General features: G+C 43.7%; 1 protein-coding gene and 1 long non-coding RNA gene across 8 annotated transcripts in view; one reads left to right on the top strand and one right to left on the bottom strand.

Moving 5' to 3' along the window:
• Positions 1-17,545, bottom strand: part of TLK2 (tousled like kinase 2) — a 43,912-nt gene extending 26,367 nt beyond the window's left edge. The window contains exons 1-7 of one of the 6 annotated variants that reach the window (XM_081166314.1): positions 17,127-17,545; positions 11,674-11,756; positions 7,695-7,766; positions 7,178-7,247; positions 4,907-4,950; positions 4,470-4,565; positions 795-962 (exon numbers count right to left, since the gene is read on the bottom strand). In XM_081166314.1, the coding sequence (XP_081022440.1) occupies positions 795-962; positions 4,470-4,565; positions 4,907-4,950; positions 7,178-7,247; positions 7,695-7,766; positions 11,674-11,754 (531 nt within the window). In that variant the 5' untranslated portion in view covers positions 11,755-11,756; positions 17,127-17,545. Of the gene's footprint in view, positions 1-794; positions 963-4,469; positions 4,566-4,906; positions 4,951-7,177; positions 7,248-7,694; positions 7,767-11,673; positions 11,757-16,139; positions 16,282-16,708; positions 16,750-16,921; positions 16,944-17,126 lie in introns of those variants that run through there. The other 5 variants (XM_081166316.1, XM_081166317.1, XM_081166313.1 and 2 more) reach the window with 5 other exon arrangements.
• Positions 17,546-17,804: 259 nt separating this feature from the next.
• Positions 17,805-18,329, top strand: part of LOC308571384 — a 147,220-nt gene continuing 146,695 nt past the window's right edge. Inside the window, exon 1 of one of the 2 annotated variants that reach the window (XR_014001359.1) lies at positions 17,805-18,112. This is a non-coding gene — a long non-coding RNA (uncharacterized lncRNA). Of the gene's footprint in view, positions 18,203-18,329 lie in introns of both variants that reach the window. The other variant, XR_014001360.1, reaches the window with a different exon arrangement.

The raw sequence follows: 18,329 nt of genomic DNA, 5'->3' as shown, positions 1-18,329 counted from the left end.
TGCACTTAATAAGCCTGTAAAAAGCTGACAGATTCTTTCTATGGATGCATTTCAATGTGGAATCTTAGGAGACACTGCAGAAAAGAGGGGTGTGTGAATCATGAGAAATAAACATTTTAAAGTTGAAGCATTTGGCCTTCTAAATAAGATTAGGTTACATTTCACAATCTGAAGATGTAATTGTCAGAGCAAAGGAGCACACAACTTGTTCAAAGCCAAGCGCTACCTTGGAAGCCATCTTGCCCATTTTAGTTGCTACTTACTGGTTTAATCAACATGCCGAACTTACATGTGATGGCCACTGAGCCACTCCTGCAAAAGAATTGACTATGCTACCATATCTTGAAGATGAAACCATTAAATAACAAAAAAACCCTTTAGTATATTGGTCTTTCAAATCATGAGAACTGGAAAAGCTGTGATTCTCTAAACTTCAATTTGTGTTCCATTTAGAAATGGGCAGCTCCATTTCATCACCATGAAGGGATGGGAGAGAGGGAAAGCAAGGAAAATGGGAGGGAGAAGAGGCCCCAGAGAAAGGAGCACCTCAAGGTGGGGTCAGTTAAGTAGGGTTTGGGGGGAAGAATACTTCCTAGAGGAAAAAAAAAGCTAAAACCTTTAGCTGTTTTGGTGTCACAAGCTGCAACCACTGACTAGAATTTGAACAAAAAGAAAGAAAACCGACATTCTAATAAGGGGGCCATACAGATGTGGGGGGGGGGGGATTGGATGCTATCCACCCATGTCAGACCCATTTAGACCCCCTTGGGTGTGGCCATTAAGACCATGCTCACCGAAGAAAATGGAAAACAGAGGCTTGCACCCCTCTGGGCCAGCTGCTCGCCCTCTAGCCGCTGTTTCGCCAGCATCGCCGACACCAGCGTTGGCAGAGCAGAGTGATCCTCCTGCAGTTCCTTGGCTGCGCTGTTGTCTACCCCGTAAAGCGGCTGCTCCATTCGCCGCTGTAATACATTTAAAGAAAACCACAAGATACTTTGAAGAGAAAAGAAGGAGGGAGAGGCAGAGTCATAGATAACAAATCTGATCCATGCATTAGTAAATACGGCAGCTTGGAAACAGTGAGGAGAAGCAATGGGAGGGAGCGAGGAAGCGTGTGATCTAGCTACCAAAAGCGGCCCCATTACTACTAGGCAAATAAAAGACACAGTCCCTAATGCCTTTGCACCTTTTTGGGCACAATGGAAACCTATGGTATTAGGTGGAAGAAAAGTGCCGAGCCTCAGACTCACAGGCTTCCCAACCACCTCTCCTCCAAATGCTACACCACAGGCATTTAGTTCTATTGCTGTATTGCTCTTACTGTTAAGAAGCTGCTCCCAATGTTTAACCAAAATGTACCCTCTCTTAACTGGAACCTGTTAGATCTTGTCCTGCTCTCTGTGGCAGCAGAGAACAAGTTTTTACCCTTTCCAATAGAATAGTCTATCAGGTAGAGGAGTGTTGTTATCACATTCTGCCCCCACCCAAGTCTCCTCTTGTCCAGGCAAAACATATCTCTATGTATTGAATGAGAAAGAAGGGGGAAAGGCATCACAACATGATGGAAGAGACTGCCAAGCATAATTTCTCTAGGTTGGTGCAAAGTTGCAACATGGGCCCTCCTCTTACTTACACACACACACACACACACCCTGCCTCCAGACTTGTCTCTTTTGAAGAAGTGACAAAGGCCTCAACTCTTTAAAACACGTAAGGTTGATTGGTGTCATTCAGCTTCTTTTAATTCCCTTTGCTTAACTGTCTTACATCTCTGGTTGCTTGATCTGAATGAACAGCCAGATCTAGGTTCATTGGCATTAACAAATATGCTTTAGTCCTTTTTCCCTGTTCATGAATGACGTCTAGTACCATTTCCAGTTTTCCTATATGCTGAAATGACATGGGGTCTATTTACTCTCATATGTTTGGGAACCTGCAAATTCTATCAGCATTACTTGACTACCACTGCACCCAATTTTTAATGGTGCTTCTTGGTTGCCACATCCTTGTTCACACCTCCTGCCTGCACAGGAGGGGACTTGTAGTTTTTTGAGATAGCGTGGCATACCTTTATCTCTCAAATGACATGAGCTGAAGTTCCTATCATTCTAGAAGGGGGCCTGGAACAACAGCTCACTGTTACTTGTCCTAACACTGCTTCTGATTGGCTCTAACGCTTCTTACAAAAACAAGGCATATTATACAGACACACAGATACAGGGAAATAAGCTTGGATGAACTTCAAGCATGATCAGCACTTCACCACGAGGGGGAAAATGAGCCTAGTCCAGGCTAGATCCTCTAGACCCAGTAGAGTGTGCTCATCTCTACCATGCTCAGCTTGGGCCCTGAAAAAAACCAAACCCAAACCTTGCAAATGTTTCCTATAAAAACAGAAAACAGGACATCCTTCCAATGATATATGTATACAACATTGGGAAAAACATATACCATACCTCCTAAAAAGAATGAAGTTAAAAGCTGACCCTGCCATTTGTCAACACGCATGCATGTAACAATTACACACTTGCTCAGTCTACATGTACAGAATGACTTTTTGAGAATATTACAGTGGTACTTTGGGTTAAGTACTTAATTCGTTCCAGAGGTCCGTTCTTAACCTGAAACTGTACTTAACCTGAAGCACCACTTTAGCTAATGGGGCTTCCTGCTGCTGCCATGCTGCCGGAGCACGATTTCTGTTCTCATCCTAAAGCAAAGTTCTTAACCTGAAGCACTATTTCTGGGTTAGCGGAGTCTGTAACCTGAAGCGTATGTAACCTGAGGTACCACTGTATATCCTGCAGAAGATAAATGTGCAATTGAGGTTGTAATAAACAATTCCTTTTCCATTCTTCCAGCTGAGTAAACTGTAAAACAAGTACCAGATATGGTTTTAAGGTATCTTTAAAAAAAATATGATTTATTACGTGCCCTCTTCCAGAAGGTTTCAGGGTGGGTTACAGCAATATAAAATGCAGCTCGAAGACAGTTTGAAACAAATTGCAATCACAACTAGAGGGGGTCTTAAAATGTAGTGTCAACAGATAGGGTAAGCAGGTGCGACTTCAGCATACAACAAAACATATCCAAGAAAGGTGCCAGATGCACCTATGTGGGGAGGGAATTCCATAATTTAGGAGCTGTCACCCCCCCCCAACCTCCATCATTTTATTTGTATGCCCCCTTTCCATAGTTAGAACCATGGATTTTCCACATCTCAGATTACCTCTGTCAGCTCAGTTAGGAAGGCTGTAATGCAGTGAGGTGAATGCCACACCAACAAAATCCCTGTTCCGCCCAATGCCACAAACATTCCCTCAAATTCAGAAACAGTGTGGACTGTCCTCCTAGTGAGGATGATTCTGACTCTCCCTCACCGCCCCTCTGACCTGAACGGTGCTGCAGCAAGTACCCAGGTGGACATATGTAGCTGCAGTAGCATACAGCCACCAAGCTCATCTGCCCAGCTCTCAGTTATGAATGCCAACTCAGCCCCTGCTATTAAATTGTGGACAACAGATGTTTTATTCTGGACAGACTTGGCAGTTACCACCACCACCAGGTGAGCTGACTGGCAACCCCTGACTCTGAAGCACAGCAGGAAAAGCAGAGGGAGCAAGGGCTTTGATGTAACAAGCACTCCCCACCACTGTATATCTTTGTTTGCCTCCATATCTACCTCCATTTGCCATCATGGTAGTCCCATTCCCATTCCCCTCTGGGTCAAACCCATAACCAGCCTCTTCTAAAACTTGTTCCTGAGCAATTTAGAATCCTTTAAAAAAACCTACAAAGACACAGAAAGGTATGGTGATGTGGTCAAACCAAACCTCTTTGTTAAATTATTTGTCCCAGGATTAGTAATGGTACTTCTAGCTCAAGCTACCTTATGACAAAATCACACACATAGGTGGACACACTTGTCATTTCTGTGTAGTTATTTACAGCAATGGATAACAGACACTGCCATTAAATTTTACATGGGCAGGAGAAGGAAATGCAGTGCTAAGAAGATTTCTATCTTGCCCTATGCCCTTGAAATGTTGAGTCATGGTGGTTTTCAACTTTTGATTGGCCTTCACTCTTCTAGAAATATAGTTCCTGCTACATCTCGTTCGTATGTATGAGCCTCCTCCTTTGAAGATTACCTGCTGCCTACCTACTGCACACACACCTTAATCAAACAGAGCCCAACACTGGGTTAGACAGACAGCAAAGACAGCGGGAGTAAGAATTCAGGTAGAGGGAATGTTAAGGGGAGCATTCAGATCCCAGTACCTGAACCCTGGAAGCTTTGCACTACCAGCAAGGATTTCTGAACCACCACCTATTAGGTTTGTAAACATTGCTTAAATTTGAAGTTCAAAATGAGCTTTAATAAAAAATATATATAGAAATGATACCCTTTTCAGGGTGCCACATTACTCACAAAAGCCCACATTCTGTCCCTTTGAGTGAATACTTACAGGTAAAGGATTTGATAAGGAATGCTGTGGCGATGATCGTGCAACAGGTGGCACGCTTCTTCCAGGACTTGTTCCTGGACCGCTTCCCCCAGCAAACTAAAATTTGGAGGGGACAAAAAAAGTAGACCAGTAAGTTCATGGAAACACTGTGAAAGTTTCACAGAGCAAAGCACACTGCACAGGTGCATAGAAACTGGGGCACAGAAAACTATGCACACAAGGGAACAGCTACAATTAAGATCTGGATTTTTTTTGCCCTAAAACTGTTTTAAAAATATAAAGAAGACAGTTCCCTAGAAAATTTAGTCATTTAACTGCAAGGGCCTCCCTCTCTAAGATGTTTACATATTATTTAGAAGAGTCCCTGTCTCTAACCTACATGGAAAGAATTTGCAAGGACATCGTTTTCTGAAAAGTTACATGTAAAACTGGCTTACCTCAAAATAATCACTAATTTTATGTCCCCTTGGAGTGACTTTGCCTGGAAGGAAAAAAAACAACAGATGGTATTAAACCTTCAAAATCAAAACACTCTCATGCTTCAGGGTTTAATTCTTCTTTTTAAAAATTGTCTTGGGTTTTGAGATAAGAAGGGAATTGGGTAGTACCAAAGATTATGGATGTGCCAGTTTATTATAAGGGAATTTCCAGACTCAGCTGTCCATGTGCTGTAGCATTCTGCTCCTCTTAACATGTAAGACTCTTGATGTTTTCTGTGAGGGGAAAAAAGGATCCTGCACAGCTGGCTTCCTTCTTTAAGTGAGAATTGTGCATGTACTTTTCATGTAAATGACAGCTACATTTTAGGAGGACTCCCTCCTCACACTTCAGATGGTGTGTGTCAGAGTAGTAGACTAGAATGAGACAGAGCCTCTGTGTTGATGCAGAATAAATACCAATTAGGACCAACCTCTGAAACGACACAGTTCCGGGATAGTTACCAAGGGACTATCTGAAATGCAACACTTATTCTCAAAGATTCTCTGTCGCTCCCCCAAAAGCATGTTGGAGAAAAGGACAAAGACATGTGTGCCTGTGAGCACACACAGAACAGCAAAAGGAGAAAGTGGCAACGGAGGTACAACTGACAAGAGCTCAAAGAATGTGTGTGCATGAGTTCAAAGGTTCTTGGAAGAGGCACATAAATCGCTGTTTGAATGGCATTTGAAGGATGAGGAGGTAAAGTCGGTTATGATTCATTAGGCTAAAGATTTTGGGTATAATATACAGCTGAGTGATTGGGAAAAGTTATGGAAAGAGGGTTTAAAGTTTACTGCATGCAATGCCTTAAAAGAAAATGTGATGGAAATGATGTATAGATGGTATATTACACCTGTTAAATTAGCTAAAATGTATAAAGTTAGCAATAAATGTTGGAAATGTAAAGAAAAAGAAGGAACATTTTATCACATGTCGTGGGAATGTAAAAAAGTGAAAAGCTTCTGGGAAATGATGTATAATGAGATGAAAAAAATGTTGAAATATACATTTATAAAGAAATCAGAAGCATTTTTACTGGGCATTGTAGGAAGTGATATAAACAGAAAAGAATATAAGCTGTTTTTATATGCAACGACGGCAGCAAGAATATTATTGGCACAAAAATGGAAGCAAGAAGAATTACCGACGAAAGAAGAATGGAGGATGAAATTAGTGGACTATGCAGAACTAGATAAACTAACAGGAAGGATTCGAAATCTGCGGAACCAGAAATTCACAGAAGACTGGCGTAAATTTACAGACTATTTGAAAAGTAATTGTGATGATCAGACTACGTTTGTAGGTTTGCAAGAAGTTTTGTGAGGTGAATTATTGGAACTATTGCAAAAATGTATAAAGGGGAGGATGGTTAGTTAAGATAATTAAAGGCAATATGAATTTAAGAAATGCATAAGAAGTGGTCAAAACGGTGGATGAGCAGAGGTGCTGATGGAAGTCCAAAAAAAGATTGTATATGTGGTGAAGCTTTGTGGTATGTACTATAATTTATATGTTAAAATTAATAAAAATTTATTATAAAAAATGAAAATGCACATAAAAGAAACTGAGGATGGATGCGGGAAGACATGGTAGAAGTGGGTGGATAAGGAGCAACCATAATGGGGCCAGAGAAGGAAGTGTCATCAGTATGGGCCATGATTCCAGACTATGCAAAGGTTGCTCCATATGATTCTTGGGATTAGGTGCTTCTGGGTGATTTGTCAACACCAAAAATGACCACTTAAGAAAGGAAGCATCAGAAAGGGAAATTTTTTACTCTTCCTCACAATTTAGGTCTACATTCTCCGATATACCAACTTCTGATAGATTCCTAAGGGCTATTTCAACCATTATTTTTATTTTTACATGGAAGTACTTCAGTGCCTCACGTTTTGTGACAATCATGTGTGACAGAGATGTGTGATCACTGCAAGTGACTATCTTTGCCAAGCAGCCACTGGAAAACCATGCCCAAACGTGACATGTGCATGTAGTGAAACAGATGCAGGTGAAAATTGCAATAAGACCGCCTCAGGACTAAAACTGTTTGTCTTATAATGCAGACGGCAAATTTTCCCTGAAGGGAAGGGTGCTGCTCCAAGCTCAAGATCATAACAAGTTGCCCAATACACCTTTGAGTCAGACTCAATGATATCAAGGGAAAATAGAATTCTCAAACAACTGTGCTCATTACACATCCTAATTAGGGGGCCTAAAGCACAGCTTACCTTGGTTGGTCTCAAAGGATTCCCCTTTCCTCTTCCTGTTGCGCTGGTCATTCTGTTTTTTTTCTGGAGTCTTAAGGGGGAGAAAAACAAATCCCAAATCAATTTCTGCAGATATCTCAGCATCAAAGCACACTAAGAAATTCAAAACCCCCTGGAAGACTTCTCAGTTTGTAAACACAGAGGGTTATGTTTCCCCTCTTTGATACCGGGGAACAAAAAATCAGTGACCACTGCAACCCCACTAACAGCAAGTATTACACCAAAAATGAATTAACTCCATTAAGGAAGACTGCAAGGCACTTGAGAGTTAAGATAACTGCCTTGCACCTTCCCGAGGGCTAAATTGTTTGAGTTTTGTTGAGGCTATTTGCATGGCAGGGAATTAGAGAGTCCAAAAGGTGGCATATTTTCTCCTGCTGGAAAGGAACCCTGACTATTTTCACATAGTTGACAGTAATCAGGTATCTTCTGGTTTGACCCCAGGACAAGCTGTCCAGTAAACACCAGGTTCACTTACTTCCAGCTCCTTGTCACTTAGTGAGCCCACACTGCACAAACTCTGATTGGAAGATTCACTGTTCAGGGGCCCCTGGCGAAATAGACAAAAAAGCAAAAGTATATTTACATATGCTGAAGATGGTTATAACTCCCCAGAAAAGCATCACACACACACACACACACACACACACACACACACACTTGTTGCATCCCTTTTCAGTGCAATGAACTGTCTACAAATGAGAAATTAAAGTAATCGTGTCTTTCTTTGGTGCATTTACAAAATCTCAGTTCTAATGCTGGACAGCATAGTGCCAAAACCTATCACAGGAAATTCTGTTGGTGCTAACTAGCTCCTGGTTTCTTTGCACGTGTGCAGTTCCATTCCCATATCCATTTCTGGTACTGGATGCAAAAAGTATTTCCAGGGGACCTACCACCTGAACCAAAGACTATAAGCCAGGGGCCAGCAAACTTTTTCAGCAGGGGGTCGGTCCACTGTCCTTCAGACCTTGTGGGGGCCCGGACTATATTTTTTTTTGGGGGGGGATGAACGAATTCCTATGCCCCACAAATAACCCAGAGATGCATTTTAAATAAATAAAATTCAACTCATGTAAAAACAAGCTGATTCCCGGCCCGTCCGCGGGCCGGATTTAGAAGGTGACTGGGCCTGATCCGGCCCCTGGGCCTTAGTTTGCCTCCCCATGCTATAAGCTTAGGATAAAACAAAACTTGCATTTACTTGATTAAACCTGTTTGTGTAAAAACTGATGTAAAAGCTTTTAAGGAGCACTGGTGACACAAGGACACTTGCATCCTGACATTATGTTGGGCACCACTGCCATCAGTTCCTAGTGGGGAAGGATGTTATTTATTTAAACAGATTTCTTGCCCACCCTTTACTACAAGATCGCAGGGTGGGCTACAACCAGGCAATAATTATACAATATTAAAATCAAATTAAATCCTTTAAAAGAAAAAGATCAAACAGTACACCAAACAGGAAGGTGGCATGCCGATTATATCTATGCTGAGAATAGATACACAAAAATTGAAGGACCCTGCAATGGTTCTGGGAAAACGAAAAACATTAATCTCTGGGTAGCCATCAGAGCATAAATACCTATGTCTCCCATTACCAACAGGAGTCTCAAGCAACTGGAATATTCTCACCTAAGTGCCAATTCCTATCTTTATATACAAGGAAGAATTGGCTACAATTACACAACAAGCTGTTCAGTAGAACTGCACCAGATGCCCAAGCACTAAATAAAAATGTCCTCCTGGTTGCAGAGAAACACACATGAATACTTTGGCCTTAAACTCCACTCAGGTGGTATACTTGTGTCTTGACTATGTTACTTCAGATCTAAGATGAGGGCCTCACATAACTAACCAAAAAAATTCTTGCATCAAAATTAATACATCAGCGAAAAGGCTCGGCTCGGCAAATAGGGCTAGTTCCCCCTAAGTTCCTTTTCAGTTCACACATAAAAGCTTATCTCACCAACCATATCCTATTCATTCAAAAAGTCTTCAAAAGATGGTGGACTTATCTGCTTTTTAACAATAATTTGTGTATTTTTAATAACGCGAAGTTTTCCCATAATACCTTTTTAATACCGTGGGAATGTTTTATGTTTGGGAGTCTCAGATGGATCTGGCTGGCAAATTTAATTGTTAAAGTAAGGTTAATGTTGACATGCAAGTCAGCGCACAGACTAATAACAGAAGAGTTACAAAGACTTGAGAGACTATACACATGAACCAACAGCAATGAGATCTTTGAAAGAAAGTGGGGGATTTAGTTCATCATATTTCCCTTGAAGAAGTTTAGAATAACTACATAAAGGAACATGAAGCTCCAAAACATACACAGTGGCTAGGTTGATTTGTGTTAAGTACAACATTTGCTAGTGATGCCCACCTGGTGCCATCATTAACACGCTTCCAGCTCCAGGTAAAATCTCCTTAGTCCCAACTACTTGACAAATGAGGATGATATTGCTGACTATTGATGGTACGTTTTTTGCTGATGCTCTATTGGATTTGTTTGTATTGTATGGTTTTTACTGCAATGGATTGCTCTTTTTCTCATCGTATGCTTTGCATTTTGCTTTCTCATTTTGTAAATTGCTTGGAGACTTTTTACTGCCAAGCAACTAATAAGTTGAAATAATAACAACAAAATGTATACACCATTATTATTAATAAAATACCAAAGTAGTACCATTTTGGCCATCTCGGGAATTTGAATCTTTTTCTTTCTTTCTTTGAAGTGGAGCAACCTGGACCTCAAAATTAGACCTAAAATTAAGATAAGAAACTGTCCCTCAAAGAGGTAAGGAGGCGTTGCCAATTCCACCTTCATTGCAGTCATGTGAACCAAAACTGCATGACATTCCTGATTGTCCCCCAATTCCCAGCTGTTTTTTTTTTTTAGGGGAGCACAACACTGTCTTGTTTTATTAATTCCCCAAATGTTTTCACTAAGAAAGCCCAAGTCGCAAGCTTAAAAAAAAAACCTTCTTGAAATACTGCAGCCAAATGATAAGCTCATGACAAGATTTAATGGAGCAAAAATGAATACACTAAACTTGGCTGCACATAAAATCAAACTTAATGAAACCCAAAGCGAGTGATGACAGTTCCAAATCAAATATGGTCTACAAAACTTTGTTTCAACAATCCTCCAGTCCAGGCATAGGCAAACTCGGCCCTCCAAATGATTTGGGACTACAACTCCCATCATCCCTAGCTAACAGGACCAGTGGTCAGGGTTGATGTGAACTGTAGTCTCAAAACATCTGGAGAGCCGAGTTTGCCTATGCCTGCTCCAGTCTATTATTGGCAGGCTAGCAACATGTCTGTGATGGGAACAATGTAACACAGACTTATTTGCTAGCTGCCTAGGGTGAGCAGCAGCTGTCATGGATAAGCAAACAGATAGCAAGGGGTTGTATTCAATTAAATCCTACTCAGATTAGCCCCACGGATATCAATGAATTAAAATTAGTTATGTCAATTAACTTCAATGGGTCTACTCTGAGTAGGAGTACTACCCAAGGATTATCAAATGCAAGCTCTCCTCTAGCCTCAGAGGACTACCACACTCACCTTTCACTAAATTTGCATTTATATAATCTGTATCTACTGTAAGAATTTAGAACTATGAAGAACTGGTACCAGTTTACCTTTGATTTTGTTGTTGCCTCTTCCTTTTATTTTTTGTTGCATTATACTATAAGACCAAGAGCAGGGGTTGTAGTTTTTGAATCTTTTCGAAGCACCTATAAAACCTAAGGCACTTTGAAAACCAATTATAGTTGTTATTGTCGCTGAGGGCTGTTTTTCTAAGAATCCCAAGAATGTTAGGATCCCATTTTTGCAGCCAACTCAACATGCAACTCCATCCATAAAAATAAGATGGAACACAGAGCAATTCAGTCTTGAACATTTAGTTTGGATGATGTTATGATATGCTAGTGAAAACAGAAGAAACCTGAGAGAACTGGAGATGGCTGACGGAAGAGAATGCCATCAACATTGATGTGGGATTTAAAACAAAGAATGAAAGAAGTTACCAAAAGCAGATACTTGATATAAGGACAGAAAAGAAACTTTAGTTATAGGAATGTCTAGCATTGTGTGAGAAGGTAACTTCTCAAGCTTCCAAGATAAATTCATTACTCAACTGATAAAAAGCATTCAACTTCTACTAATGCTCACTGCTCATATATTATGAACTTTTCACATCAACTCCAAAACAAGCTGCAGAGGTCATGAAATGCCGGAGTATTTTCGAAGTATGTTTGATTTCTGAACATTTAGAGGTCATACATACATTTTGCTTCAGGAGTGTTCTCCATCCCCATGACAGCAAGCAAAAGATGCCAAAAGTTGACACTTTAGATTATTAGAAGTCCACCAAGCATCAAATGAAAGGTTACTGAGTGTGCACATGCTTTTGGTCAGTGAGCTGTGCTGATACCAACCTTTGCAACGCCAGCTCCAGTGAACCTGGCCTCCAACAGTTCCTGCCGTCGTGGGTCCAGGCTATGCAATTCTTCCATCATATCTGCCAACAATGATAGACAACACAGTGTATAAGTATCCAATGCAGAGATAATTAAAGCTTGCCATTATTGGGTTGAAGTCAAAACATTAATATAAGGAAACATTAATAGCATTAACCAATCAAACATGAAAGGGTATATAGTGATACAACACTGTTGTTTTAAATGGTGTCATTATAACCAGAACTGTGGGTAACATTCTTATTTCTCCAATAAAATTATTCCCGGCATTGTTGGGTGGTTTCTTTGTGTATGAACTAACTACTCTTCCCTTACTATGCACAAGTGAATGTGATTTAATTATCCTTCTCCACATGGATCAAGGGCAAAGTTTGGATACCCAAAATTCCTTTCTCTCTCACCCTAGTAAATGTCTGTGGAACAAGCATTTTTAACATAATATCATTAGTAGCAACCGCATAAGATCTCCAGGAATCAAGAAGCTGAGATTGTAAGGGAAAATGCATAACAATTCACTACTCCTAAAAAGAGAAAAGGCAAATGCTAACATGCTGAGATGCACTATATATATTTTTAATTGCTTCAGTCCCATATCACACATACAGGACTGGGTATGTTCATTTCTGAAGGACCTGTTTGACCCTAATATATTCCTCATTCTGAGAAACATGTTGCTATCCCATGCTTTCCTATGAAGAGCAAGAGAACACTGAAGATACTACATTTGCAAATCACACTCTGCCAAAGCAGCAACATGTGTTTCCACTGGCAGCTCAAAAGTACTGGACAATCTCCCTTCATTAACCACATTTCACATCAAAACACTAATGGAGAACAGGACATGGGGCTGGCCTTTCTATTCCACATACAGTTGTACCTTGGTTCTCGAACAGAATGCGTTCCGGGAGTCCATTCGACTCCCAGAACCATTCAAAAACCAAGAAGCAGCTTCCGATTGGCTGCAGGAGGTTTTCAATTGTTCGGAAGCCGAAATCTACGAGTTCCAAGGCGTTTGGCAACCAACGTACGACTGTAAATATACTGGAACCCTATTTTCCTATGAATGTTGTATCTTGGATATTCTGGTCCTCCATCAGTGTGGCACAATTCTTCAGTTTGCTGATGGGTTCTCCTCTGTGTTCATGTAAAGCCACTCTTAGTAACTTTCCTCTGAAGTTGGTTAACAATATCTGGTCCCTTATAAACAATTAAACATACACTAACAATAAAGTCAAACAAGTGAAACAAACGTATTGTGTTTCAAAAAGATCACTGTCAACCTAACTAGTAAATATAGCTAATAAAATATTTCATTCCTGTTTACAAAAGTCAGAGATAATACATATGCGTTCGCAGACAAAACAGTCATTTCCTCAGTGTAGAGATAGATCCTTGACTGTGCATTCTTCTACCCTACAATTTATAGACCAACCCCTCAAAAGTTACGCTAAAAATATCACAGAAATGAAAACATTTATGGATAACAAAGGGACAAGGTCTATTTTCTTTTCAATTCCCTTTAGCATCTTCCCAGACAGATCTACCATGAGCTTGACCGCTGAAGGGTACACAACCAAACACTAAAACAGAAACAGAGGCCACAACATGGGTCAGATAATAGAACTGTAGAATTGGAAGGGACCACGAGGATCATCTAGTCCAACCCCCCTGCAATTCAGGAATCTTTTACCCAACATGGGGCTCAAACCCATGACCCTGAGATTAAAGATTTCATGCTCTACCGACAGAGCTAGAGTATGTGTATAGCAAGAGTTCTTGGGAGTTCTTGAAACATTTCAGACTGGCTCAGAGGAAATACTAAACTATAATTAAAGGAATCTTTGGGGATGCGGGTGGTGCTGTGGGTAAAACCTCAGTGCCTAGGACTTGCCGATCGCATGGTCGGCGGTTCGAATCCCCACTGCGGGGTGAGCTCCCGTCTTTCGGTCCCAGCTCCTGTCCACCTAGCAGTTCGAAAGCACCCATAAGTGCAAGTAGATAAATAGGTACCGCTTTATAGCAGGAAGGTAAACAGCGTTTCCGTGTGCTGCGCTGGTGCTGGCTCGCCAGAGCAGCTTCGTCACGCTGGCCACGTGACCCGGAAGTGTCTCCGGACAGCGCTGGCCCCCGGCCTCTTAAGTGAGATGGGCGCACAACCCGAGTCGGACACGACTGGCCCGAAAGGGCAGGGGTACCTTTACCTATGTTTAATCTTAAATACGGTAACAGGGGGGGAAACCAACTTCATGCCATAGTTTATAAAGATGGCTTGGTTCCACAAAGCATAAAGTTAACCATAGTTTAGGGTTCATATGCAATGCCAAAGCAGAAACTTCCAATCTCCTTTTTGCAATTGTGTCAAAGGCTAGGAGGAGAAAAGCCCTGAAGGAGGCCAGGCCAGTTCCCATAACCCTAGACTATGGTTCAGGTAGTGTTATAGCCCTTAAATGGAGCAATTATTTAATAATTGATTGACAGAACAGTAGAAAAGCAAAGTGCATCTGACCCTATGACTCACACTTTTCCAAAGGCATTGTTTCCAGAACTATTTATTCGCTTTCATTTCCCCAACTAAAAGTTAAAACACTGAATCACTCTGGACTTCTAGCACATGCCTAGAAGGAACATTCCTGAAGACCACCAACACCCTTTAGAAAGAGGTAGGGGGGGGACCAGCTACTGACTTCACATCAGTTGTTCTGTTTGCTCTCCATTTTGTCCCCATTATCACTTTTCTAGAAGACTGCATCAGAAGAAAAAGCATCAAGCATCAAGTGGAATTTTTAAAAATCACTAGTCAGGGAGTTTTTAACAGCAGCCAGGATAGTTAAAGGACTGCTTTCTCCCGCTCATTAAGATATTTGGGGGAAGACTCTTCTGAATCCTGCTAACATCACAGTTGTCTTTGGCTGGGATACAGCTGCAGCCAGATTTAGAAACTCCCTTCCCAGGGAACCTCATTTCCCCATCTCTCTTTAGCATTTTACAGTGGTACCTCGGGTTAAGTACTTAATTCGTTCCGGAGGTCCATTCTTAACCTGAAACTGTTCTTAACCTGAAGCACCACTTTAGCTAATGGGGCTTCCTGCTGCCGCCGGAGCACAATTTCTGTTCTCATCCTGAAGCAAAGTTCTTAACCCAAGGTACTATTTCTGGGTTAGCGGAGTCTGTAACCTGAAGCATCTGTAACCTGAAGCGTATGTAACCCGAGGTACCACTGTATTTACTATCTGTTATCTGCTACCTCCTTTTAGCTGTTCAATAGTTTTGTTATCATGCTATCAACCACTGAAATATTTTAAAATGGAAAGGCTAGTTGTATATTTATAGCGAGGGTGTGGAACCTATGGCCTTCCAGATATGGTTGCACTACAACTTCCATCATCTCTAACTACTGGTATGCTGGCTAGGGCTGATGGACAACTCCACTCAAGTCCAACAACAAATGGATGGCCACAGGTCCCCCATCTTTGACTTATAACAGATAAATAAGACGGCAGTGCTGTAGTGTTGCTGGTGATAGTCTGAAGAACATGTCAACAATATGACCATATGGCTACAACCTTAGCCACACTTTACTTTGAAATATACATATCAGTGCAAGTGATGGGACATCCAAATAGGCTTATTTTTTATCACAGTATCTATTAGAAGAAAATGGTTCTAATTGAGTATGCTTACAAACATTCCAAAATCTCCCAACAAGGCTTCTAAAACAACTCAATAAGCTACAAAGGAACCAGCTGGGAAGATAATGAAGCATTCATAATTATTAAAAGCATTCAAGTTTAAAGCAGCCACACAAAGGTGGGTTTGTCACCTCAGGGACTTCTGAACCCCTAAAGTGGGCGGGCATTTGTGCATGTTTTAAACAGACTTCTGATCACTTTCCCCTCAAGGCATGTTAAATTCCCTGAAGTGGGAATTGAGCATCTCTCAAGCATGTATGTGTGCAGAATGACGATAAAGCAAACAAACTGTTGTTTCGTGGCATTATATGAAATGATAAACGAATACGTAAGGTCCCTCAATTGAGTGTCCCCCTCGCCCTGACTTCTACTTCTTGCTATTTCAGCGGACACATTTATTTCACTTTGCAACCTCCAATCCCGCTCGCTTTATCCTTGACTTCTCAAGAGATGGCCCTACAGTTTAGGACCCAGGACCACCACCTTGTTGGAATTTACAATAGTTAAAACAGGAGCCAATGACTCTCCCCACCCAGGCAAGTGACACCCAGGCAAGCATCCATCCATCCCCTTCCTCCAAGCCTTACCCACTTGTTCTTATGGGATGGGGACCACCTCTTTTACTCCAATGGGGAGTGACAGAAGAGCACCCCTTTCCCCTCCTGCTTTAACCCCTGCTAACCTATTAACCCCCCATTTTTATTTTTATTTTAAAAAAGCAGTAACAACCCCTACCCACACTTCCAGCTGTGGCGACTCCCACCCGTGGGGGCCTGCCGTCCCCAGAGGCCGCTGACATCTCACTCTCCCCTTGACCGGAAAACAAAACAATCCCCTCACGACCAGGCCCAAAGAGGCTCGGCACCTGAGACCTCTAGGCCCGGCAACCCACCTACCCCACCGCGCCCCGTTCACTGACACGGGTGGGCGCGACCCTCTCCCAACCACGGAAAGTTACCAAGGCAACGGAGCCCCCCCACCCCACCCAGCACGCGAGAGGGAGGCTCTTCCGCCCCCCTCCCCAACCGACCAGAACGTTCCCATAGCAACAGCCCGGGCGCGCTAGCCACCCCCCCACACAACTCGCCCTTATTTTAAGCCCCCACCGGGCTTGCAACTTCTAATTAGGCAACGTAGGCCAGTCTCGAGGCCTACACGAGAGAACGGCCACCACGCGCGTTACCCCCCCCCCCAAAAACCCCCCACACGTCGCCCCAATAAAAACAACCCCATAGTAATATGAGACACCCACACACCCCAAGGCCTACAGGGGCATGTATGGGTCCGTCCCCCCACAACGTTACCATAGTAACCCGGGCCCCTTTCCCGAGGTTGGGACACGGGGGGGGGCGCACTCGCCGCCCTTCTTCCGCGGCGTTGCTATAGCAACCGATAGGACGGGGGGGGAGGCGAGGCCTACACAGACCGTTGACCCCCCCCCTCAAGAAATAAAATGTCACCAAGTGTAACGGCAACGGAGCTGGGGGTGAATGAGAAGCCCCAGCTGCAAGGCCTACCTACCCCTCCCTCGGAAAGCGCCGCCGCCGCAGCTGCACCTCTTCCCCGACCCTCCTAAGGCCTACCAGGGGAAGGCCGGCCTGTTCGCCTGCTCTCCCGCTCGCCTGCCGGCCACGGCCTGGATGGAAGGGCGGCCGGGGAGAAGCGCCCGTCCGCAACGTGGGGCCGAGGCAAGGGATGCCCGGGACGCGCGGTCTCTCTCACCTGTGGCGGCGGCTCGGCTGGGCTTCGCTCCTGGGCCAGCCGGTTGGTTGGTTGCAGGGCCCTTTTTTGCCCCAAGGAGAAGACGGGGAGATGGAGAAGGAGGGATCACCGGAGGAAGGTGGCGGTGGGAGAGCAGCTGCTCCTGCTGCGCCCTCTCGGCAGAGACCGAGAAGGGAGAGAAGCGAGCAGGCAGGCCGTAAAATCCCCGGCCTCGCGTAGGCTCCCCGCCCGGCCAAGGTAGCCTCGTTCCCGAGAGGGTTGGGGCTCTCCTCCTCCTCCTCCTCTTTTTCCCCCGAGGACGGGATTAGGGATGGGTGGGTGGGAGGGGGGGCGTTTACCCCAAAAAATGCTATTCAGGTGGGGGGGTTGGTTGCAAGTTGCGATCAATGGGGGCGGGGCAGCCCCCCCACATTTCACTTTTTCTCCCCCCCAACTCTCGCCTATACACCCCCTTCTCCCCCGCCCCCCTTTACTTAGGCTTTTTTTTTTAAGCCCAGCCCCCGGATCGATTGGTGCAAGGAGAAGAGGTGTTGGGGGGGGGGAAACCACTTGTGAAAGCACGTGTTGTCTCGCGAGATTTGCACGGGTGGGAGGTTGGTGTGCGGGTGCGCGAGGTGGGGCGGGGGTTGAATCGGTGGTGGTGAGAAAAAGGTTGGGGGAAGGGGAGAGGTCAGTGCAAGGAGGTGCTAAAAACCTCGGGGTGGGGCGATGGGAGGGCCCGGGCTGCATTGCATTGCATTGCATGTGGCTTTTTAAATTTTATTTAACCCTGCCTTATTTGCGGGCACCAGGTTTTGCCAAAGGCGGATGGACACCCCGCCCCCCCCCCACCACCGTGGGGATTGTTGCAGAATCCAGGACCGTGTCCGGCCTGACAGGTGGAAAAAATTGCTGAGTCAGAGCTTTCATGGGGGGGGGTCATGGCATGGAGACTGCTTTCCTTCTTGGGGGGTCGCAGCAAAACGAAGAATGGACCCATATACTGGGCGAGGGGGTGTTGGGGTGCACAGAGGAAGGTGTTTCGCCTGTTAACTCGAGAGGGGGGCGTGGTCGCCTTTGTATAATAGGGACTTAAGGTAGGTGGGTATTTTTTCTGCATGGTGGTCAGGTGCAGGCGGTGGGTTTGTCTCCAAAGGGATGGGGGTCTGTGTCTCGGGGTGTTATTTGCAGAAGGGGGGGGGTCTTGTGCTTTGGAAGCTTCAA

Source organism: Podarcis bocagei, assembly GCF_964188305.1.
Source record: "Podarcis bocagei genome assembly, chromosome: 13".
In the NCBI taxonomy this organism is placed as follows: domain Eukaryota; kingdom Metazoa; phylum Chordata; class Lepidosauria; order Squamata; family Lacertidae; genus Podarcis; species Podarcis bocagei.
The sequence above is the reverse complement of the archived record's forward strand: the minus strand, read 5'-3'. Positions and strand labels throughout refer to the sequence as shown.